Source organism: Limulus polyphemus, unplaced genomic scaffold, assembly GCF_000517525.1.
Source record: "Limulus polyphemus unplaced genomic scaffold, Limulus_polyphemus-2.1.2 Scaffold463, whole genome shotgun sequence".
Taxonomy (NCBI): domain Eukaryota; kingdom Metazoa; phylum Arthropoda; class Merostomata; order Xiphosura; family Limulidae; genus Limulus; species Limulus polyphemus.
In genome coordinates this window covers 406951-432765 of record NW_013666073.1, presented here as the reverse complement: position 1 = coordinate 432765, position 25815 = coordinate 406951, and the positions used below count along the sequence as shown (strand labels likewise).

At 32.1% G+C, this 25815-nt stretch overlaps 1 protein-coding gene across 2 annotated transcripts in view; it reads right to left on the bottom strand.

The window, feature by feature from the left end:
- Nucleotides 1-25815, bottom strand: part of LOC106458435 (exportin-5-like) — a 137640-nt gene that overhangs the window by 103007 nt on the left and 8818 nt on the right. For both annotated transcript variants that reach the window (XR_002610372.1, XM_013917949.2), the window contains exons 2-7: nucleotides 24743-24864; nucleotides 16325-16397; nucleotides 12202-12339; nucleotides 10343-10525; nucleotides 9569-9592; nucleotides 8880-9062 (exon numbers count right to left, since the gene is read on the bottom strand). Coding sequence is in view for 1 of the 2 variants with exons in the window: in XM_013917949.2 (XP_013773403.1) it covers nucleotides 8880-9062; nucleotides 9569-9592; nucleotides 10343-10525; nucleotides 12202-12339; nucleotides 16325-16397; nucleotides 24743-24864 (723 nt within the window). In the remaining variant the exon portion in view is untranslated. The remainder of the gene's footprint in view (nucleotides 1-8879; nucleotides 9063-9568; nucleotides 9593-10342; nucleotides 10526-12201; nucleotides 12340-16324; nucleotides 16398-24742; nucleotides 24865-25815) is intronic.

Sequence of the window (25815 nt, the reverse complement as noted above, 5' to 3'; positions counted from 1 at the left end):
GGCTATGGCCTCCAAAGGTGTATCAAGGGACACAGATAAGGAGGGCACATGCTGGTCGACCAGCAGTGCCACCCCTCCATGCACCCACCCATCACACAACCTGACATTCCGGTACATAGAAAACTGCCGAAAGGTGACTGTATCAGCAGATTTCAGGAATGTTTCCTACAAGGATAGACACACGGGATGATAAGAGTCAATCAAGGCCTTAATGTCATCGAGATCAGAATGAAAACCTCGACAGTTCCACTGTACCAGAGTGGCCATTGTTATGTATGTTTAGGAGAACAGGGTGGAGAACCCTTCGGTTTACGACCACGGCGTTTTTCTTTACTAGAGGGATGTCGATCGACCTCCATGGATCCTGCCTTTGATCGAGTGGACAGATCTCTGTCATCAGTGTGAGAATCCAACGAGTGAGGACGTGATCGAATGATTGTCCTGCTTTTAGGGACCAAAGAATGACTCACACGGACACCAGAGGCTGGTGCCCGAGGAGGTTGACCCAGGCAATCACTGGAAGGAATAGTGGGGACAGAGATTGTAGTCGACGTAGACCTATCAACTCTATTAACCATGGAGGGCAGAAGACCTCTCACATGGTGTGAAAAAGACTCAGATGGAGGCACGGAAAGGTCCGTCTGCACTCCCACTGTAGCAGTGAAGCGTAGTGCAGTGGCATATGTCTGAGATGGAGTAGGGAACAATAGCTTCCGAGCCTCTGGATAGGAAATGATGTGAACAGTCTTCAAACGCTGTACCTCTTTCTCCTCCACCCACTTAGGGCAAGACCTAAAGTAAGAGGGGTGAGAACCACTACAATTAACACAGTGCGGGTCCAGTTTACATTCATAGGCATCGTAGTCCTTCCCACCACAACAAGCACACGTCATAGAACCACGACAGGATGTCACTGAATGACCGAACCGCTGACACTGTAAACATAAGAGAGGGTTGGGAATATAAGGCCGTACCTTACAGTTCAAATAACCTGCCTTAACAGCGTCTGGTGGACGTGGTGATAAAAATATCAAAATAAGAACTGAGGTCAGCACCATAACACCATCCTTACGAGTGGAGATCCATTGAACAACTGAAACTCCTTGGCTGGAGAGACCAGCAAGAATCTCTGATTCGGAGATAGACTTCAAGTCCCTCTCAACAATAACTCCTCGTGATGAATTCAAGGAAGCATGGGGAGTAACCTCAATAGGTATATCCCCAATGGCCCTTGAATTCAAGAGGAGTTCACTGTGCTTAACTGTGGATGTATCGACCAAGATGTCTCCAGAATGGTGTTTCTTAACTGACTTTGGAGAGCCAGCAAGCCCCTTTAAGCCCTTCTGAATAAAAATGGGGGACATTTGCCCTAAAGATTTATCAGATAGTGAATGTAAGATTAGAAAGCGAGGTACAGGGCCACCTTGTGGCGTAGATGGCTGTGCAGAGTCTTCTAGGCGTGGTCGTTTAACCAATAAGCGGAGTTTTTACTATTTTTTCATTTGGATTGGGGGATCCATAATTAAGAAAAAGGATTCAGTGCCAATTGACCCCACCCACCATGGAGTCCTACAAGGGGATGCACTACAATGTCAAACAAGGACACTGCAGCAACATCAGGGTTTCATGAGCACTATACCCAAACACCAGCATTAGACATGATGTCCACAACACCCTAGCTCAAGTGAACCAGCTGATTGACCCTGGGGGGGACACCCCAAGGCCACACATCTACAGGAATTGAAGGCCAAAGTGGTGTGTTGCAGTGCCCCAGACACCACTCAACCACCATGATCCTCTCCTCCCCTTCACGGGTCACCACGCACAGCAAACACGTGGCTGGATGTTTAGATCCCAGAGAAAGGAACTGAAAATACAGAACCTTCCCTGGAAGGTCCCCTCACCACGAACAGGAATCCATGTTGAGGGGAAAGGCTTTGTTAACGTAGGTATTTGGTCACGCTATTTAGATTTGTAAGAAAAAAAAAAACTTTAGTTACTAAAAGTGCTTGTTACAGAAAACTTTAAAACTTAATAAGTTTGTCTCTTTTGTTGACTTATTCACACCTTTTAAGATTTTTTTTCATACATAAGACACAAGAAAAGACTATTAAATACATACATTATAAATTTTCTTGGAATACTACCCAAGTTCTTAGCATCTTTTTTTGTTTCAGGCTTTTGTCATTTTGGATTTTCTAAAGAGCCCCAAAGAGATTGTGATATATCTCAAAAATGGCATTGATAGCCTCTGCATTAGTGCTCCAATGAGTCTCAGACAATGACTTTGGTACTTTAGAGCTCTTTGGCAGAAATTTTGTGAGGATTCACCAATGGTTCATTGAAGCCGAGAAAAAGTTGTACAGTTCTTGAACAAATCCAAAAAATGAGAGAATTCAAACAGCAACCCAATAAGGTTTAGAGAGCATTTGGTTAAAGCGATGTAGTCAGCCAGGACATTGTACTGTACCCTTTGATCATTTTTTGCATTCCAGAATATTTGCCACTCACGTTGCTGGCATTGTCATAACTCTGATCTCTGCAGAAGCTGATGTCAATCTCATACATTGAGAAAAATAGAGTAGATAGGACACAAGTTTCTCACCTATGTGGCTTGAGATGTTAATAAAAGTCATAAAATGTTCAACTGGTTCTATATATAAGCAGCACATTTTGCAGAATACACAGTGAGCTGGTCCAAGTGCAATACATCAGGAGTCAAGTCAATTCATATGGTAAAATTGTCAGCATCCTTGACTTCATTTACTATTGTATATAGGATCTTCTTAGCAAGGATGAATGGTCTTGGATCGATATGATGTGTGTCCACATCCATGATTAGTGTGTTCACTGATATGCTGGGACAGGAAAGATTCAAACTTGGCAATCATTTCCACTATCCCTAGATAGTTGCTATTGTTCATGAAGCCAACTATTTCATCACTATCTCAGAATGGAAGAGAATAATTATTGTTTTGACCAAATGTTTCAGAACATTTTTTCGATAATCACGTGCTTGAAGAACCTGGTTTTTAATATGAGTATCAACAATGCCCAGACTGTTGCAGACTCTCCAATGGGCAAGGAAGCTTATAACTGATGCAGTGTGCTGCTCACTCTTTGCATGATCAGAGAAGATGGAAAATGCATTTTTCCTATCATTGAAACCATCTGTCGCAAAGAGGGCTTTCCTGTCTGTAGCCAACAAAGAACAGTAAAAACAATACACTTTTTTCATGGATGGTGAATAAATGAGTCATTCAAGTTTGGTGATCTGTTTGTTTGGCTTCAAATATTTGAACATTGATTTTGTTAGGTATCAGTTTTGGGTGGGGTATATACACTTGGTCTTTGAAAAATCAGCATCCCAATTTTAGCACTCTTCTGGCCCCTTGTCAATCCAGTAAAACATAAGGTCCTTCAGTGTTACATCCCATTCACCAGGGTCCTTTAAATATTGACTGATGCAGTCAGTGTTTAAATGACCCTGGTGAATGGCAACTTGGACAGGATCACAAACTGGATGGCTATTGTCAATTGCACCTTTTGATTCCAAGTAGGTGGTTGAAGATCAATATCTAGGATTTTTCTGTACATGATCAGTAGCAGTGGTAGCAGCAAGTGCACTGCTGACTCTTTGAAAAATGTTGTCAGCAATGGAGTTCCTTTCAAGGCAAGCAGCCTCTCTTTTTCATCTTCCTTCCTCTGATATCTTTGGCTCATTTACTCAGCTTATCAGTCTGAGCAAAGAAATAATAGAATTAGGAATCACAAACCATTAACCCTTTCGCAACAGGCTCAGTATAAAATACACAACTTCTTATACACATTTGCATATATTAAGTATTTATACTATAAATTTTAATGCAGCATGTGTATCTTCACAAAATCTGGTAGACATTTAGTAACATTACAAGTCTTTTGTACACAAAAAATCAGATTTTTTAATGAAATATTTTTACTACAGATTTGTTTGTGAAAATATCGAATCTGTTTCATTACTAGTCCAAGTGTGAAGTGATTTTCATGTTATGATTAAAAACTATTCTTCATCCAAAAAATCTCAAATATTATTTGTGTAATCTCTAAAACCTTCTAAATACATTTCAAATGTATGTTTCAGAAAAACTTTATATTTGGTCTGTTATTTTCTCTACCCTAACTAGACAGGGTCTGTCAATTTGACTGACCTTGTAACTACCATAAAAAATTAGGATATAAATATAAATTGTTTTTTTTTGTTCTAGAATGACACAAATTATAACAGAAAAACACAAGTGTTTAGTTTAAATGAATTAAATCTCTTAACATTATACATATATTATTTTTATTATATTGACCTTCCAGTCGTGCCTGTCTAACATTACAGAAGTAGCAATGGGCACTCATGTTACCGTATCCAAGAATATAAAACTGGCATTTACAAAGTGACTTGTCTTGGCTGTGTTTTCGTGGACTAGTATTTTGTAAAATACATTATTACTATTTACAAATAAGTTCTTAAACTTATTTTTCTTAAAACATAGAACAGTAAATAAAGAAGTGTTGCAAACAATTATCTCTTCTAGTTACAAACTTTGTACTCATTTGCTGCTTGCCATAGGTTGGTAAGACTTAACAAATTTTGCACATGGAGGATGTGAAACGAAATAATTTTTTTAGGTTTTATATATACATTTGAAATAACCAAAAATTATAAATTACTATATCAATACAATAGAATTCCACTATAATTTATTAAACTTAGTAACTAAGCTGTATTTGGGTCTAATAAATTATGAAATATCGAGCTCACTAAAGTGCCAACTTACCCTCTTTGAATCCAGAGTGGAAAGAAAGGATTTCCCACTCAAATAGTTTGCAAAGGCTCAGAGAACCACGTGGGGGACATTCCGAGCTTTCGATTGGTTATTCACATGCCATATACAGAAGTAAGTGTATATAAGGGACTGTTTCCAAAACTGGATAGAGGTAAGTGGGGCCACTGTGTTTGATTCAGTACATGAGCAATATCTCAGCAAATAGAAATGATAGGAGGTTTTTATTTTATATTCTAGCTTGTTAATATTGGTAATTTGAGTTCCCAATTCGTACAAAACTATAGACCTTGTATTTTGACATCACAAACATCTAATTTGTATCAGTGCTGCATTCAACATACCACGTGACACACAAAAATCAATGTTTAGGCGTGTTTTTTAATATTCTTTTAAATTGAAAATCAAATAATGTATAATACTAAAATTTTAATTATAATCTACAGTTTGATACCAAACTTATTGACATAAATTCATAAAATAGTAGTTCAATAAAAGTTTGAATGCAAGTCAAGAAACACAATGACACGGCCTTTGATCTGTGGCAATAGGGTTAACTTAAATGAGCACTAATCAGTAATATGATGCTATAAACTAGGCACGGCACAATTTGACAACTATTGGTAATCTTAATGGAACCTTGATTTTGATAATGAATTCTAGAATGTTCACAGTGACAATAAATCACTTTTTTGGCAGGCAGCTACTATCAGTGATATTTAGATGATCTCACACTGTTTGGAGTCACACTGATGCCATTTACAATCTTTTACAAATTGTTCATATAATATCTAGGAGTATTCTGAAGATATCATACGTGTAATTGTTTTAGTTTTATTGAAAACTTATGTGAATATTTTTGATGTGCATTTAAATTTAATATTAGTTGGGGTTTCTGCAATATTACATACATTTGAAGACAAAAATAGATGCAGGGGTGAACTGGAACTATAAACAGCCTTGAATTTGTATTTTAAGCAGCCCATGCTGCCCATCAGATATAGGCCATATTTAGTTTGTGAAAAAAAAGAGGGAAGGGAGCCAATAGCAATAACAGAACAAGTTAGAACTACCACTATAAGCAGCAGTTCTAATTATCCTAAAGTCATAATCACATTATGTACTTCAATACCTATTAGGCCTACATTAATTACAGATTATGAGACAGACACAGGTGAAATTTATTTTAAAATAGTTTGATAATCTGATTAATACAGAATAATTACAGAACTAAAATATTGCAATTACAATCAGATTTACATGTATGAATGTTACTAAGACATTTTTGTCAATTTACCTTAGAACTGATAAATAGATGGTTTTGTTGAAATTGATCCATAATGAAATTTAAATTAATAAAATGCCTACATAAAAAATTAGTTTTTTGATGAATTAAATCTAGAAGCCAAGATCTTAAACCAGATAGTCAGGTCTTATTTTAGGCAATATGATCTTAAACAGTCTTAAAATTCAAAACAAAATCATATTTGTATGCAGCAGGCCCAACAAACATTTTAAATAAGGCCTATATGATGAACTTGTAATTCTAAGCCTGACACTTCATATTATACATGTAAAACACAAACCCAACTGGCCCACCAATAGGCCACTGAGAATTCTCTTAGTCTCTCACTGGTCCAAACTGCCACTTAATTTGTCCCTAATTATAGAAGCATAAAACCACATTGTATAAAACTGATTCAGAATCAATGGAAATTGGCCATAGAACTGATGTGTCATTTCTACTAGCCTAGGCTATATTCTATAGATATACCACTAATATCAGACTCATAATGATTATAATGTATATAGCACTCTTACATCATAATATACAGGTTGCAAGTATTACAGTTTTGTTTACTTCAATTTTCAAAAATCAACATTTTTACCTTTTAGTGATGACATTTTTGCAGAAACTTTTTCACTGGAATGCTATTATTTCATGTTGCTGCAACTTTTTATATACTTACCTTTCAAAATATGCATTCAACAAGTATTTAGCCTATTTCTTCAATACTATCAATCACAAAATCCATTAGATGGTAAACACGACATCATTTTAAAGAACCATGTGATATAAGATCTGCTGTGAGTGACTGATTATTATTTTGACAACATCAATTATTCTCACCTTGACATAGATATACAAATTAGCATTTTCATTGTGCTGGGCAAGAATTAAAGTGAGAAAATGTCTTAGCTATATGAAGGTCGTGAAATTTTATCATTGATTTAAAAGGAAAAAATTTTTTTAAAGAATCACAATTTTGAAAGGTAAGCACTGTAAAAAGTTGCCAAAACATAGAAATAATAGTATTCCAGTGAAAAAGTTTCTATGAAAATGTACAACTAAAAGGAAAAAATTTTGATTTCTGAAAATCTAAATAAAAAAAACACACTGTAGAATGATATAGTCTTATCCCTTATCATAAAGCACAATATAATGTCATTAACTTTACCTGCTGGAATGTACAGATATCTTTTTAAGAAACTTCAACTCATAGAGTCATAGTTTTTTTTATCTACTCATACTTGCAATGATGACTTCAACTTGTGATGCAAATGACATAATTAAAAGCCACGTGATTCCTCTTTTTCTTAAGATTTATTTGTTTGGAAAATGTTGGGAATGTTTTCCAGAAGATATCAGTGTGAAAAATATACACTCACAACAAACTGGCCAGCCTTCATTGGTCTTCAGTGTTTTCACTACCTTCAAGGATTTGTTACTGAGCAAGATTGTCACTTTATTATGATTTCTAGAAAACAATGAACACAAAAAGTGAGAGCCAAAAATCTGAGGACCTAAGATTGCAGTTTAGTTAGCCTGTAGGTTAATCCAACCTTGATACAACCACCTACTGGAAAAGCTTATATGTTCCTTTGCATAGCCACTACAAGCAAATATATAAATGACAAAAATTAAGGATATTTATTTGTGGAATTTCCTACAAAGCTACACAAGGTTCACTCATATTAGTTGTCCCTAATTTTGAAGTGATAGTCTAAAGGGATGGCAGTTACTTAACAACACCTGCTACCAAATCTTGGGCTACTTTTTTCTACTGAATATTGGGATTTCACAATCACTATTACATTACACCCACATCCCCAAAATGAGTTGCAAGATTTTCATTACTGGTAATGGGATGAAACCATGGAAGCTTGGATCCACAGGCTAGAACATTAATCACTGGGCTGTGCTTACCCCAAATGGGTATGTCATCCTTAAAACTGAAAACGTTTTTTAATTCTAAAAACAGATTTAAATACACCCACATTCAGTTTTTATCTGTTTATAAACTATTCCAAGAAATGAGATCCTAACTTCTTTTTAATGTATTAAAATTACTGCCTTATAAATGGTAATACCATTATTATTGGTTTCTTAGATGCATGAAACTTCAAGATTTTAGATGGATAAACATTATGTTTACAAATTCACTGATATTACTGTTATCAATTAGGACTTTATGAAAAATCTTAAAATGTTCTGTGATATGAAAAATGCACTGAAGGAAAATGTGATATCTGCATATCACACCTGTACCAACTAGTATACTTTTAGAAAATTTGGCCAAAAGATAATACTTATTACTTTCAGAGATTTTTACCTTTGGTTTTGTTCAATACTTCCAAATTCACTCTTTCCTAAATGAAACTCTTTTCAAAAAGATTGGTTAAACTCCTTCAAAAAAGTCTATTCTTAGTTAGATCTCAATTACATCTTGTAAAAAATGTTCAAATCTGGCTTATCTTCACAAAAATTAAATTGGTCACTTAACTTTTTTTCTGTAACTGATAAACTCCCACTAATAAAGCTACATATGGATATGAACATCCAATCTAATGTAGAATATGTTTCCTTCCTTTACTAAAACTTGTAAAAATTAACATCTAAGCTATACAAACTTTTCACTAAGCTTTAATTACTTTGAGAAAACATAAAAAAACAAAACATTTCACATAACTTTAATGAAGTTATTCATAAATAAACAAACTGACCAAAGTTAGAACATTAATACAGTGACAAAACTATTTTTGATTCATGACCTAACTAACCTTCCTACTGACAATCAATAGTAGGCACTCTGCAGCATATAACTGTAGTTGACTTTCAAGAAGTAGACTCAGTATTGGAAAAAGAATATTGTTTTCTTTTGTGATCTGAGAGATAGGAACCCACTCCACAAAGCCTGCAAGTGTCATTAAAGTAGCTTCAACTACTCTACAATGAACCATCATCTGCAATATAAATCTTAAAATTAAAACAAATGCACAATTACATAGTTAAGCATACAATATTTACACTTTTCAAATCAAGCAATTTATCTTGGAAAAACAACATAAATTAAAAGCAATAGAAAGACAACAAAAAATATCAAAAAATACTTTTTGAGTTGTGAAAATAAAACAATAAAAACTAGTATTAGTAGAATGAATATATGTATGTATTCATACGAGTGAAAAAAAAGCTCTTTAAAAGAGAACAATTCAATTTAGACACTAGTGTGAGATATTAATTTTTGTTTTTACCATCAAAGCTAACTACTCACTTAGCAAATAATATTTTTCAACCTCTATTGTAATTTTGAAAAGAGTTAATACATGCAAATTTAAAAATTTACAAGTGTAAATAAATGGATCTGCAGATATTTTCTAGGAAAATTAAAAATTCATATCCTATATTATCAGTTTTGCAACAGAATCTTACAAAACAAAGTTTAAATTTAGCTCCAAGTATCACTCACCTCTTCTTTTTTATCAGCCTGCCGCTGCAAAAATACAAAATAGCATTCAACAAGTTTCAGGAAACTATTAGTAAAAAAGTAATTTACACTTTGTCTATTTAATAATATTTTTATTTACAAAATAAAGATATTTCTGATGAGTTAGAATATTTGTTTTTAATTTTTCCGCTGTTAATTTATGATTATTTTGGAAGTTTCTCTTGAATTAAAAAAAATATTGGATAGAACTTTTATGAGAATATTTACCTGGTTACATTTTAACATCAAATTAACTGTGCAATATTTGAAAACAAAAACAATTCATATATACATTTCTTTTAAAAATAGATTTATATTGCATGACATTTGGTATGTTAATCAGGATTAGAAATTATTTCTTGAAACTGGTGTGTTACATGTAAAAATATATCATTAAATGTGTTTAGCATTTCCAATGGAACAGATGTAACCCTGACTGTGTTCTAGAAGGAATTAGGGACAAGCATTTGTTTTTAAAATGTTTTTTTTTGGCTGTATGTCTTTCCTATGTTCTGGCTGAAATGCCTTGGCCATGCCCCTATGCTCTGTACACCAAAAGTAAATAACCCTTCCCCGCACACACATTCTGCTACTCATGACATTAAACCAAGAACACTTGGGTTCCCTAAATTATTTCTTTCTAATTACAACACTATGTATATTTCAGATTTAGTGCAGAATAACTTTCTCTGTAATGTAACTTTTAATATTAGCTTTGTAATGCAAAATGCAATAAAGATAATTTACAACTCTTACCATTTCAACATACATCTGATAATGACTTTGTAATGTCTGAAGGAAAAATGTGATTATATTATTTAAGTCTAAAGTCATAGCTTGATAAATCTGTCGTCTCCGCTGATTCTGAATGCTCTGAAAAGCTACAATATCTTCTGCTAACCGTAAAAATATGAGTAGCACCAATTCTTTCTGCGTTTCCTAAATTAAACAAAAGAAATGAAAATGTATATATTTAAACAGAGCTACATTTACTATTCTGTCAAAGAAGAGAAACACTAAGCTACAGAAAAACAATTGTGATTTTATCAGAAACAAGCTGTATTATGGTTAGTTCAATGTTGCTTAAATTAATCACACACACTACATAATTAACAAGTTGGCAAGCACTTTATTGGGAATCATTTTATTTTGAAAAATTTATATTTCATTCATTGTATTACCTTACCTGTATACAACCTATAAGTCAATTAATCATAATAACTAAGTGTAAAATTCACTCACAGAACAAACTGACCAACAGCAATTTAACTTCTATCACTATAACAGCTTCATATTTAGAAGATTTGAGCTTTATGTATTACTGTGCGGTCAATGTAGGTTCAAAACAAATGACAAAGAGTTACAGTTCATTACATACATAAATGAGCATATACTTTTAGTACAATGATCTAATCTAAATATGTTATTATAATGTGTTTATTTGTGTTATAAATGAAAGATTACAAAAATCTCAAATAAAATTTTATCTACACAGAAAGATTCATTTGCTCAGTTGAGGTGGATCTAAGAAATAAATCCGCTTAAAACTTTTAATTGTTAGTTTTTAATAGTGTCACGTGTGATAATTCTATATCTAACACTGATCAATCAAAACTAATGATCTTAATATATATTAAGTTCATTGCTGTTACATGACTAACTTCAATACAAATTCAAACAATATTTAAAATCCATCCAATTCATATATGTAATAAGACAAACACATTTTTAAAAAACACAAAAGAAACACAGTTCCAATAAAATGTGTGATTTTTAGACTCAACATACAAAAAACATTTAAAAATCACTACATGTTTAATGTACTGACTGCTGTACAAATACAGCTTCCATAAAGTCACTCAGAATTCATCACACTGAAATCATTAAACATTTCACTCTTGTATTATATAATAAACTAATGTATTCATTATATTTTTAACCTATTATAGCCAGTATTCTGAACTTGTAAAACTACATAAGTATTTGATAAATTACCTTCTAATTTTTGTTTACTTTCAGCTACCCACTATCACGTTGAATAATAATGTGAGCCTGAACTATATACAGTACACTAGACTTAACGTGAAGCTTCTCTGCACATACTAGTTTTATTCTATCACTATCTGAAAATTTACTGACAAAAAGATCCTCTTTAATAATGCATCCTCCCATACTTCTTCTAATATGTCTTATTACTGTCTATCCTGCTTACACCATTACCGTTCTACAAATATCTTTCTAAAATTCTGCAATAATAAGAATGGTACTTGTGTATTTTTTGTATTCCCTAATACATTACCTTTCCTTCTCTAAATAAATTGTCATAAACATGTGTTCCTCCATTAACAATAAAAGTTAGGTATAACCTTAAATTTCTAAATTAATTTATCTGAATGCTGGAGAAACTTTATAATTTTGAATTTCCCTGTTATGTAGTTATATGATCTTAATATAAGAATTAGACAGCTAGGTTCTTACCTATTTCAATATCTTTTTTTGAACTATTTGTGCAAATCACAACTATTCTAGATCTTACACTTAATTATTTTAAAGAAGTCCAATTAATACGACTATTTCCCTGTTGAATAAATTTAATAATTCTTTGTGAAACATACCCCTATGGCTGAAAGTTCATACATCTCTTGAAGAAAACTGGGCCAATGCTGTGGCCACTCTCGTTTTACCATTTCCACAATGATTCGAGACAAAGCAAATTTTATATGGCTATGTTCCACCAGAATATGTTCAGTTCCCTGTTATAAATAAGAAAATACTTTGTTTTCTTCACCTCATTCCAACTACAAAAATAAGTAAATTGAGTAACAATACTAAAGTTTTACTGTACACAAATCTTTATTTAAGTCATCTATTAAGATTTTTACAAAACCTTTTATATAGGTAGGTTTCTTTAACTCTTTCACCACAGGCTCTGTCCCTGGGACCAACATCGTAACTATTTTCTGATTGCTAGTTTTCATGCTATAACTTTTAAATTAATAAGTGAATATTAATGAAATTTGGCATTACAATGCTTTCATTCGCAAAATATCAATTTTTTTTTTATCAAGTCTTAAGGTTTGCAGAGCAATTTTTTTTCTTATGTCTTTCTTTTCTTGTTGCATGTTCCCTATCTATCAAGCAAAGTAATATTCATTTTAAGATTAAAAGTACTTTTATGTATCAGAAAATTTTCAAATTACACATGCAAAATATTTATAATGTCCAGATAGTTATAAAATGTTTCTTATGAAAAAACTTTATATCTGTTAGTTTCAGTAATTAATCTCTGTATGGGTTCAGTAGATTTGACCGATCTTGCAACCACCATAAAAAATTAGAAAATAAATATAAATTATGCCTCTTTCATTCTAGAATGAACACAAATTATAACATGAAAACATAAATGTTTAGACTAATTAGCTTAAATCTCATAACATTATACATTTATATATATTTATTACTTTATTATATTGACCTTTCAGCCATGCCTGGCTAACAATACAAAAGTTACAATGATGCGGCTCATGTGAACTCACATTACTGTATCAAATAACATAAAACTGACCTTGGTCTGTAAAAAGTAACTTGTCTTGGCTGTGTTTTAGTAGACTAGTATTTTGTAAAATATAGTCACATTTCAATTATTATACATTATACATGTATATAGATTATTACTATTTTTAAATAAGTTCTTAAACTTACGTTTCTTAAAACATAGAACAATAAATAATGAAGTAAATCAAACAATTATCTTTTCTAGTTACAAACTTTGTACTCGATTGCTGCTTGAAGTAGGTTGCTAAGCCTTTAAAGGATATGAAACAATTTTTTTTTTTAGGTTTTATATATACATTTGAATAACTAAAAAATAATAAATTACTATATCAATACCATAGAATTACACTATAATTTACCAAGTTTAGTAACTAAGATGTATTTTAGTCTAAAAAAACATGAAATTTAGAGCAGACTAAAGACACATCCTACCTCACTGAAATATTGGTTCAAAAAAAAAAAAATGGTGCTAAACCTGTTAAAATGGCTGAGAAAGCCACTAGGGGACATTCTGAGCTTCCGATTGGTTATTCATGTGATATATAGAAGTAAGTGTATATAAAGGGAGCATTTCAAAAAATGGAAAGAGGTGGGCAGGGTGCCTCTGTTTGATTTATTATATGAGCAATATCTTAGCAAATAGAAAAGAATAGACCTTATTTTATATTCTAGCTTGTCAATATCGATAATTTGAGTTTTTAATTCGTATGAAACTATAGACTCGGCATTTTGACTTCACACACATCTAATTTGAACCAGTAATGTTTTCAACATACCACGTGACACACAAAAATCAATATTTATCTGTGTTTTTTAATATTTACTTTTAAATTAAGAAATTGAGTAATGTATAGAAGTAAAATATGAATTATAATCTAAAGTTTCATACCAAAGTTATTGACATAAATTCCTCAAATAGTAGTCCAATAAAATTTTTTATGCAAGTCAACAAATGAGTCAGATTTCTCACGTGAAGCACCAGACTTATCAGATATCCAGTGTTTAGGTATATCAAATTATTTTGTATTAAACAAAGAAGCAGATAAAGCATTGAAATTATGGATGCATACAACTATCTTATTAATGGATGGCTCCACAGCTTAGGAGTTATGATTTATGGTGAAAACCTTTTAATACAGGCTTGGTCAATTTGACTGACCACGCAACCTCTTTGTACTTGTTTAAAGTCTTTAGAGATTTAATACTTTTAACTTTCAATATAGTGTATATCTTCACAAAATTTGGCAGTCTTTCAGTTAATATTATAAATCTTTCACATACAACAAATCATATTAATAAAATAAAATAAAGATTTATCCATGAATATATTGAGTATTTATTTTGAACAGTCAGTATGCAAAGTAATTTTCATGTTAAAATTAAAAATACTTTTCTTCATCTCAAAAATCTCAAATTTCCTTTGTGTAATCCCAAAAATCTCCTAAATGCATTTCAAACGTTTTTCTTCAGTAAAACTTTATAGTTTATCTGTTTATTTCACTACCCTATCTCAAAGCAGAATCTAAGTTCATAATAGTATACATTTATTTATAATTACATTTTATTGTTTTATTGCCCTTTGAACCATGTCTAACTATTATCCGCACCATTATAAGTTGTAAATCACTCAGGGAACATGCAGCTCACATTACCCATGAGCTACTACAAGCTGCTTATGTGTGTGCCTCATGAAACATGTTCATTATAATATTATTATTTTACCTAATCTAATCTTAACTAACCTAAAAGGATCTCTATTATTACATTTTAGTTACTTTTATAATTAGACATAAAGAATAAACATGAAAAACAAGAAATAACATACTTAACCAATCTTATATTTTCCTGCTGTCATTTTTTTAACCCTAATTTTTCATACTAATGTTAGTAATGCACTTAATTTTTATCTAATTAAATAATGCACCAAAGGATATAGACTAATACATGCAAAAAGTAGACAAATTCCCTTACCTCTAAACAATTTTCTGGCTTTCTAACTATGCAACAAGAGTCATTGCAAATTCATCCAAGCTAGTCGTTAACTTTCTCATGAGAATGATATTAGTACTCTGAGTGAAACTGACATTTAACTGTTCAGAACATAACATTATACAATATGTCATTTGACAAATAAAAATCTTGACTTTCTATTGGTTATAGGTAATATATAATTAAATGTAAGAGAGAACTATTTATGCTCTGTCCACAATGGGTATCAAAACTCGATATTTTCCATCATAAGCCCTCAGTCTTACCAGTGGACTAATAGGGGGTACTCAATCTAATGTAAAATAATTAACACATTTTCTGATGACAAGGTTAACATACAAGTTCAAAATATTCAGGTATATGAAATAAAGGCACAATAAATTATTCTGGCATAGTTGAACAAATTAATCAACATTGACAATTCAGAAAATTTCGCTTTGTAAATTAAATAAACTGATCTTCAAATTGTAACTTAATTATACTGAATATCCTTGTTTTATAAGATATGGAAATTATACTAAAATGTTATAGTTAAACTTGCAAACTTCAAATCTTAATTATTTCGAAGACTTCTGTAAAATTCCAGAAAGAGAACAAAAAAATAATTTGTTTGTTACACTTAACAGCCAACATGAGTTTATTAAAAGAAATTTCCAAATATACCACTGGTATTGTAAAGGTATTTTTACTTTTGATTCTAATACAATGCTTTTTTATAGAAAATTTACATAATGTGTGCTATATGGAACAGTACCTCTGCAGTAGAGTGGGAGAAAGTAGAGAATATATTTTTGGTATAATAACCCTCTATAGAGTATTAAATAGTTATATTCCTACTTCATTAACTCCAAAAAAATGTTTGTATATATTTATTAAATATCTTTTTTTAGTTCACTGTTTCTCTAACTGAAAATACTCTTATAAAAAGCAAACTAAATTTTATTCTTCATTTCTCCATTTTTAGAAATAATACAACTTGCAAAAATATACATAATTTTATTCCTCAATTTTTCCATTTTAACAAACAATGCAGCATGACTTACTATGCAAGAAGCTACAAAATAATTTTTATTCTTCATTTTCCAACTTTAGCACCAGCAATGCAAGATGATATACTACTGCAAGTAACAGCATAGTAATTTTTATTTTATGCTTTTTAGTTTCAGCAATAATATTTTATCAAAAAGTACTTACTGTTGCAAGAAGCTGCATAGCACTATCTTTGATAAATACTTTTTCCTCTTGAGTCATTCCATTCCACTTAAATCTGAAAGAATATAAGAAAATAATAACATGGAGCTTGCTGGTTTGCCAGATCTTATGAATTATGGTAAATGAAAAATAAAATAATAATAATAATCAATATAAATAAACAATCAATACTAGAATTAAAGTAAATAATATTATGTTATTAATTCTTACCCTAAAAATCTAATGTGAAAATGACTTAAATAATATTGATAATAATTACAGTTCATTTGCTTAATCAGGTTCACACCATAGAAAATTGATTATGTATCTATACAGCACCTAGACCAGCCAGCCTGATGAGGTCTGGAACAGGATGAAAGGCTTCAACAGTACTGGTTATAGCAAATGTAATGTGGTTGATATAACATATTCTCCTTTGCTTTTGCTCATGGGATCTTCTTTGTGTGAAATTAACTTTTTGTTGTTTCTCTGATTTTGCATGCCTATTCTATGTATATACCCATTTTTCATAACTACCAATTCTACAGTATCCCTTAATACTTGAATGTTTACAAATGATTTTCTGTTGTGCTAAGCATAGCACAGTGGTTAGCAAACTGGACTGTGGATATGACATTAGTAATCCAAGAGTTGGCAATAGGAGGTGTTGGCTAGCAGCCTTCCCTCTAGTCTATAGCTTCAAAATTAGGGCAGGCTAGTACATATAACCCTCATGTAACTGTGCAAGATTCAACAAAACAAAAAAATTATTCTCTGTTATATGTTTTTCTTTGTATAAGTCAGCATAAAAATTCCATTTTCTCTAGCATTCTATCATCTCAGCTATATAATGGGCTATCTTGTGTTCTGGGGTATTGAAACCACATTACTTCATTATAAGTTCTTGTTTTCTTTTACTTCAAGTTTGTTCAGCTTTAGGCCAGCATGATCTGATGATTCGAGGTTCTCAGGTTTGATTAGATGATTAACATTGCCACCAAACTCGCTCACCCTAAGGCTATTTGCCACTGTCACTAATTTTGAGCTGCTGACTAGAAAAACGGTAACTGGCTTGCTAACAGCACCAACTCTTTGGCTACTTAATACTTAAGTGTTATATAAAGTGAAAATTTACTGTTTTCTATATTCTGTTATATTTCTAATTTATAACTGTATCCTTTAATGTTTCATAAGCAGGCAGCGATCTAGGGGAGAAGTATGAGGAGGCCTAATTCCCTTCACTTTTTTAGAAATTAGTAACTGTATTCTTTAATAGTGAATAGGCAAGTGAGGATATCAGGAAAGTGTCTATGAAATTCTGACTCCCACCCCTCAATTTTTTTCCAGAAATTAAATAACTATTCTTTAATGTTGTATAACACAGTGCAGAACTAGGAGAAGGGTCCAAGAAGGCCAGACTCCCTTTTTTTTTTATCAGAAACTAAATATTGTATAAACAGGCACTGATCAAAGGGAAGTCTACAAGAAGTCTGGATCCATAATTTATTTTCAGAAATCATAAAAAAAAACTGCCAGATGTCCTTATACTACCAGACAGCATCAAAAAGAAACATCAGATGTCAGTATTCTTATCTGATTGGTCTATTAACTCTTTTTTCAGGCCTTTTTTTAAATTAATATAGCCAGAGTCTACAGTAACCCAGTAAAGGTCTCAGCAAATAACTGATTATTAGTGAGCTAATACAACTATACAAATGTGAATTAAACTTTTGTAAGTTTTAGCACCTTGGCTTTTTCCACATGCTAACAATGCGTCTCAGATGACATTCATAGACCCTTGAAAAAAGTGTAAGCTAAAACATAACAAAGAATATAAAAACATTTATCTGAAGTTGTTTGTCATCTTTATTGCAAATGTTTTTGATATTGTTGATGTCCAAGTCAAAGTGCAAGATGCATGACTGTTTAAAATAATTTTAAAACAGGTACCCTATTTATGAATGAAAGCTATAATATTTTTTCTCTATATTTGATCATAAATAATTATAGCTATCTAATTTTAATTAAAAATTATTTCAGCTTCGCTTTTCACAGAATTATAAATGTTTGATGTGGTAGTTTTGAGTTCATACTTCAGTCGATAAGCAAATCTCACCGTGAAAATCAGCAATACCATGAAATATAGGAAACTGGTGACTACTACACTCTGGAAGAGAACATGAATGTGCTTACGTGACTGATTGTATGTTAGGTAGGTGCGTGCTTGCGTGATTAACCCTTAGCATGCAGGAAGGTCAAACTGCACATTACAATGTTTGAATGAGTTATATTCAAAATTTTATTAAACTACTTAAATATTATGGTATACAAACAAACTTGACATCAAACCATAAATAATAAATCAAATTTTAGTATTGTATAAGTTTTAAGCTCTTAATTGTATAAGGGAATATTTAAAAACAACCTTAAATTCCCTTAGTGTGAGAATTTGGATATTTGTTCTGGATTGTTTTGTCCACCCCTTAGAAAACTATGAAACCTAACGTAAAATATTCTCTATAATTTTGTCATCGATATACTGAACCTATATTTTTATATCTTTCAATCTAATAAGGCTAAAGAGCAATCAATGAAAATTCAGAAACCACTTTCCACGTCTACCTCTGACATGCTCTAATTTACAATTTGCCAATAGATTTTTCTCAGGCCGACTACTATTAAATTTGTACCTGATAGAAAGCCTAGATTTCAACTGATTCATTGCCATAGTCACCATACCATGTGGACTTGCAGATAATTGACAATTTGGTATGATAGGAAAAACATTTTTTGCAAGAGTGCCCACTGGGAATAGTTGAATTTGTAACTGCTCAAGTCACATGATTAGAGAGCCAGAAAAATTCTCACAGACCAAGAACTATCTCTACTATTCAGGTGTTATTATTCTGTATTCTTTTGTGTATTATATAATTAAAGAAAAAATTATTTTGTGGACTAGTAGCACTAGTGTAAAGTATTAGAGCTAACACAGAAGAACAGTCAATGGTAAAAAAAAGGTTACACAGGTAGGTGCCATATTTCTTGTTTTTCTTATCTATTCTTTATTTATTATTATAACAGTAACTAAAAGTGTAAAAATTAGAAACTTTTAGGCTAGATAAGGTTAAATTAGTTTCTATATACATAAGAAATAAACAATTTTAATATTAAATGTAGTAGATTTAAAACCTATTTTAACTATTTCACTTGTGCCTAAGTTTTCATTTTCTTGTGTTATATTAGTATATTTGAATTGTTTATTTCTTATGTATATATATATTTCTGTTGTAATTACAAAAACTTTTCTACGAGGTACACTCTCTAGGTCTAAAAGCTCACAAGTAACATGAGCTTCATGTAACTTCATTAGTGTAACATTAGTTTCATGTTACCAAAGTTTGAAACTTTATATGGCAGAAATTTTAAAAATCACAGTCCAAAATGCAATAAAACAAAATCTAATTAGAAACAGATGTATAATGTTAATAAGTTTTAAGTTATTTAGTGTAAACAAATGTAGCTTCCTGCTACAACTTGAAGTAGTTTTATAAAGAAAAAAATGATATATATATATTTTTTTAATGGTGGTTACAAGGTCAGTCAAATTGATCTAGTCTGTATTGAGATAGAACAAATAACAAATAAAATATGAAGATTTATCTAAACTTCAAAAAAAGTTGGAAATCTATTTCAGAGGTCTTAGAAATTATGCAAAAGAAATTTGAGAATTTTCAGATAGAGAAAAGTATTTATATTCTTAACACGGAAATCACTTTACACATGAAGCAGTTAACACTTGGACTCCATGTATTAAAGTAATAAATCCTTAGCAAATTACTTCATAAATACCTTAATAAAAATTCTGATTTTTTCTTTACAAAAGAATTATAATATTTACTAAAAGCTTGCCAATTTTCACAAATATACCTAAAGCATACTAGGACATATATTATGGAAACTCTAAAGGTTAAGTTGGGGTCACGTGACTAGGTCAATTCGACCTAACCTGTACAGAGAGAGTTAACTTCACATGCAATGGACAATACAATTGAATGATTCCTCTGACTGGTCATTGTTTCATCAGATAAGTGCCAGTCACTGGATCAATTCTTCCTCTGCCAAATCAATAAGGCATCTTCTTCTGGTGCAGCTAGAAAAAGTCAGGTTTGGGACTACTTCAGTCAATCCCAATGATTTTAAAAAGGCAAAGTGCACAAAATGTAAAGATATCATCAAATGGTCTGGCTCAAGCACAAGTGGAATGAAGAAAAACCTAACTAAAAAGCATAAAATTTCTTTCAATGAACCACAACCACAGAAATGCAACAATTTTTGAGGCACCACAAAAAGAATCTCTGCCCATCACATTAAGCAATCTGGCAGCAGTCGACGACCTATCCCTCAACAGAATAATTAATGGACAAGTAAGCAAATGGGGGAGGGTTGTACACACTCAAGACAAGTCAAAGAGAATTACCAGGTGAATGAGAACTAGGGTCATGGTGAGGAAGGATTAGGAAAATTGATGGGTCACCCCATATGACTGGAGTCGTGAAGAGGAAGGAGAGTTGGGAGGATTATGCATAGAGAAAGGTGGGAAGAAGCCTGTCATCAACATAAAATGGATTACAAACCCAGAACATGAAGTCAAGAGAAGGCCCACATAACGCAAATGAGAATAAAGAGGGCTCAACACTCTACTTAACTGAAAAGTATGAATCTGGAAATGTGATCAAGTTGGATAAATAGGAGAAAATGTCGTGAGAACAGGGCAATTGGGATATGGAGAAAGGCAACCAAAACACCTTGGTCATCCATAGGCTGAGCTGAAATCCACCATCCAGTATTATGAAACTGCCAAGAAATGATAAGAGAGAAAAGAGGTTGATAATTGGCTACCACTCCCTGATCTCTATGGAAAGAAAAGGGAGATGGGAGTGAAAATACAGAATGGGGCTGTGGACCTCATAATGTGTTAATTCTCCCATAATTCCAACATCACCACCACTCCCACCAATATGTTGAAGGCATACAGGATCAGCTGGGAGGTGAAGGGAAGCTGGTTGGGACCAAAGAGGAATGGAAAAAAAAAAAAGACTGGGTGATCACCGACAATTAGGCCAGTGACTAATATGTTGGATGGAAGTGGGATAAGAATTGGAGAACATACAGTACACAGGACAGGGTACAGGGAGTGGGTGAAGGGCCAGAACAAGGTATAGAACTGGTGGGTTGAGGTTCGGACTGTTGTGAAAATCAACAAAGATGTGAGGGAAGATTGATGGCGGGCAGCTTGATACCAGAGAACCAGGGACATCACCAAAATCTTTCAAACAAAGAAAAGGGACAAAACAAAGGTCCCAGAGAAAAGTTGATGGGAGACAGACTTGTGATTCCTGGTACCCTTCCCAAAAGGTTCCAACAACATATGACACAGAGAAGAAGAAAAATAGAAGAGGAAGTGGAATGGGCCATGGAAGCAAAAACGTTGAGCTCTAGATTCCCGAGAAAGGTCATGAGGGAAACACAGAAGGGTAGTAAAAAAAATGAGAAAAGCTTTAGAAAGGTAAAAAGCTGACAATGAATCTGACCCCCAAACTGGGAAAGGTAACTGTGAAGGTTAGGAGTCCAAGAATGGGAAAGATGAATAACTGAAAGGGAGAACAAAGGAGACAGTAAGTAGGGAGTACAAGGCATAAAACTGCAGGAGAGAAGGTGAGCCCAAAAACAAGTGGCATATTCACATATAACAAGTGAGGGAGGAAATATAAATAAATTGCAAGCAAAAGCTTATGTAAAAGCAAACAGGAAGAGTAAAAAAACAATGGATTAAGATAAATAATTGTAAATATCTGAGAAATAAGGTGAAGAAAATCATAGTAAGTCTGAGGGTGTCATTCATTAGGTAGCGTAGTTTACAATGCAAACCTGGAGGTGAAAATTAATCCCAATCAGTTTCAGGGAAGGAAAGTGAGTGGAAGGGACAAGAGCAGAGGGTCCCGGCTGCATAATGGACCTCACCACATGATGGAAGATGGCTGTCATATCTTCCACAGGAAAAGAACGCCCGGCAGAAATGGCATTAACTTATCAACTTCAGAAATATTCTCATTAAATTGTGAATTCATGCTGAGTTTAATAAACTCAATCAAGTAAAATTTGAAAATTTAGAAAACTGCAAATCTCAGCAAACCCAAAAAAACATGTCAGTAAACAACAGTGCCAAGAAAAAAATATGAGGATTTACAAACACAAATACACAGAGAGCCACTACGCATGGAGGTGTGTCACACTCCCACTGATGGAGGATTCTACTGCATGCTGACATTATGACAGACTGGTGCAAATTTTGTCCATCACACAAGCAGTTAACAAAATTTAGTGATTTTTGTAAAGAATCTTGTTGATTCAAATTAATGCATTGTTTACTTTTTCAATGTATTATTTAACTCTCTCAGCAATGGGCTTGGTCCCTGTGACTGACCTCAATCATTTTGTGCATGTTATAGTTTTCATGCTATAACTTTTAAATTTGTAAGCAAACAATTATGATATTTGGCAGATTATCAGTAAACATTACAAGGCTTTTGTAAGCAAAATATCAGATTTTTTTTTATTAAGTCCAAAGGTTTTTAAGTAATGTTTTTCTCATGCTTTTTTTCATTTCCCATGTTGCCTATCCAACATGCAAAGAAATTTTCATTTTAAGATTAAAAATACTTTTATTCATCATAAAATTTTCAAATTTCACACACAAAATCTTTATAACCTCCAGGTAATTATCAAAGTTTTTAAAGAAAAACTTCATATTGTATCCATTATTTTCACTATCAAATCTCTGTACAGGTTCAGTATATTTGACTTATCTCATAACAACCATAAAAAATTAGGAAATAAATACAAATTATGCTTTTTTCAGCCTAGAATACCAACAACTTATAACTCACAAACACAAATGTTTAGTCTAAATAGCTTAAATGTCATAATATTATACATTTATATATATATATATTATTACATTGACCTTTCCGCCGTGCCTGGCTAACATCACAGAAGTTGCAATGTGCACTCATGTTATTGTATCCAAGAATATAAAATTGGCATTTACAAAGTGACCTGTCTTGGCCGTGTTATAGTGGACTAGTATTTTGTAAAATACAGTCACAATTCAGTTATAATACATTATATATAATATATATAATACATTATTACTATTTACAAATAAGTTCTTAAATGTATTTTTCTTAAAACGTAGAACAGTAAATAAATAAGTATAGCAAACAATTGTATCTTCTCCTTATGATCTTTGTACTTGTTTATAGCTTGCCAAAGGTTGCTATACCTTTTAAAATTTTGCAGCAGAGGATGTGAAATGAAACATTTTTTTTAGATTTTATATATATATAAATTACTACATTGATACCATAGAATTCTACTATAATTTATCAAGCTTAGTAACTAAGCTGTATTTGGGTAAAAAAAAATATGAAATTTCGAGCAGACTAAAGACTCAACTTACCAACTTGAAGTCTTGTATTGAAAGAACGAGTTGACATGATAATTCTTGAAAATGGCTGAGAAAGATACTAGGGGGACATTCTGAGTTTTCAATTGGTTATTCACAAGTCAAAGACAGAAGTAACTGTATATGAGGAAGTGTTTTCAAAAAAATTTAAATAGGTGGGCAGGGCCACTGTGTTTGATTCAGTACATGAGTGATATCTCAGTAAATAGAAAACATAGGAGGTTCTTATTGTATATTTTAGTTTGTCAATATCAGTAATTTAAGTTCCTAATTTGTAAGAAACTATAGACTTTGTAATTGGGCATCACAAACATCTAATATGAACCAGTGCTGCATTTAACATACCACGTGATACACAAAAATGGATAGTTAAGATAGTTAAGTTTTTAATATTTACTTTTAAATTAAGAAATTAAATAATGTATAATACTAAAATTTGAATTATAATCTCAAATTTGATACCAAACTCATAGACATAAATTCATAAAACAGTAGTTCAATACATGGCCTTTGACCCGTGTGGAGAGGGTTAAAAGAGTGTTGATTACATCATTACACAATATGACAAGTATCGTAGTCCACACCTACTTAATTATCTCACTTACACAATGTCTCCTACTAACAATGAGGGAAGAAAGAAATGTACTCCATATATATATATATATATATATGTATGTATATATAAAAACAGTAATTATGTTACAAATGTAACTCATACAGGTAATCAAAACCTGTTTTGTTAAAAAGTTGATAGTAATATCAGTAATGATGAAAAAAAAAGTAAAGCTAGAAAGAGGAAATTTGTAAATACTAACTTGCTCTAATTTTTTCCCTCAAAGTCCAAAGAGTCAAGCTATGTTACTTACAATAAATAGTTATCACAGAAGTGTACTAACTTGATGACATGTTCAATCAGCTGTAGTCCAAAGTGACGCACTACAGAAGAGTAACCTTTGTTTGTTAGTTGAAGACCACATTGGACACAAAGAGGAGAATTTTCCTTGAAATCTTCACAGATCTAGGAAACATGCAAATATGAATACAAGTGAAAAACTACAAGTAAAATGACAATCATGACTACAATACTAATAAAGAATTAATGCAATAGGCAGGCAGAACTCCACATCGTTATCTGTTTTCCTTGAATGAAATTTAATTTTAGGTTTAAGCCAGAGCTGATAAGAATCAAAATAGGAAATCTGAGAGAAAATAAAGTATCTGGGCTAGATAATACTTATTCCAGGATAATGAAGAAAAAAACAACAAATTTACCAACAATTCACTTTAAATTTAATAAGTTCATTAAAGGAGGTGAAGTGTTGGAAGATGCAGATAACCAATGACTGCAGATTGTAACAGATAATTAAAATTGTATAGCCTAACAGCCTTTCTATCCTCTCACATCTGCTTTATTTTAGTTTTATTGCTTTACATTGTACTATTAGCCTGTTCCTCAGTATATGAACCCCAATATTTCACAATGGTACAGTTTAGTGTAAACAAATAGATCAAGTTATATCCTCAGACCTCAAATGTTATAAATTACAAGCGAGTGATCATGAGAAATGTGAAAAGTTTCTTTTTTTTAAGTGAAGTTTTCTTATCTAAACAAACAAACTTATAATATTAACATTTTAGTTACATTTTTTAAAAAACATGTGTAGAAACAAAAAAATTGGCTCTTACCTCAGCTATGTAGGCCTATCTATATGAGAATGTACTTTGATAAGACCACTTTTTCACACTATTTCGGCTGTCCACAAAATATTTCATGTAGCCTTAAATATGCATTATAGATAGAGCTGGGCTATTAGTGATATTTGCTAACCTATTCATTGACAGCCCCATGAAAAAATTACATTTCATTAATCGATTAATACAGTGTTCTTCAAATGATAGTATATACAATCAAAACATAAAGTTGGCATCGAGCTCTGCCAGCTAGTTGCCTTCCCTCCACTCAGTAGTT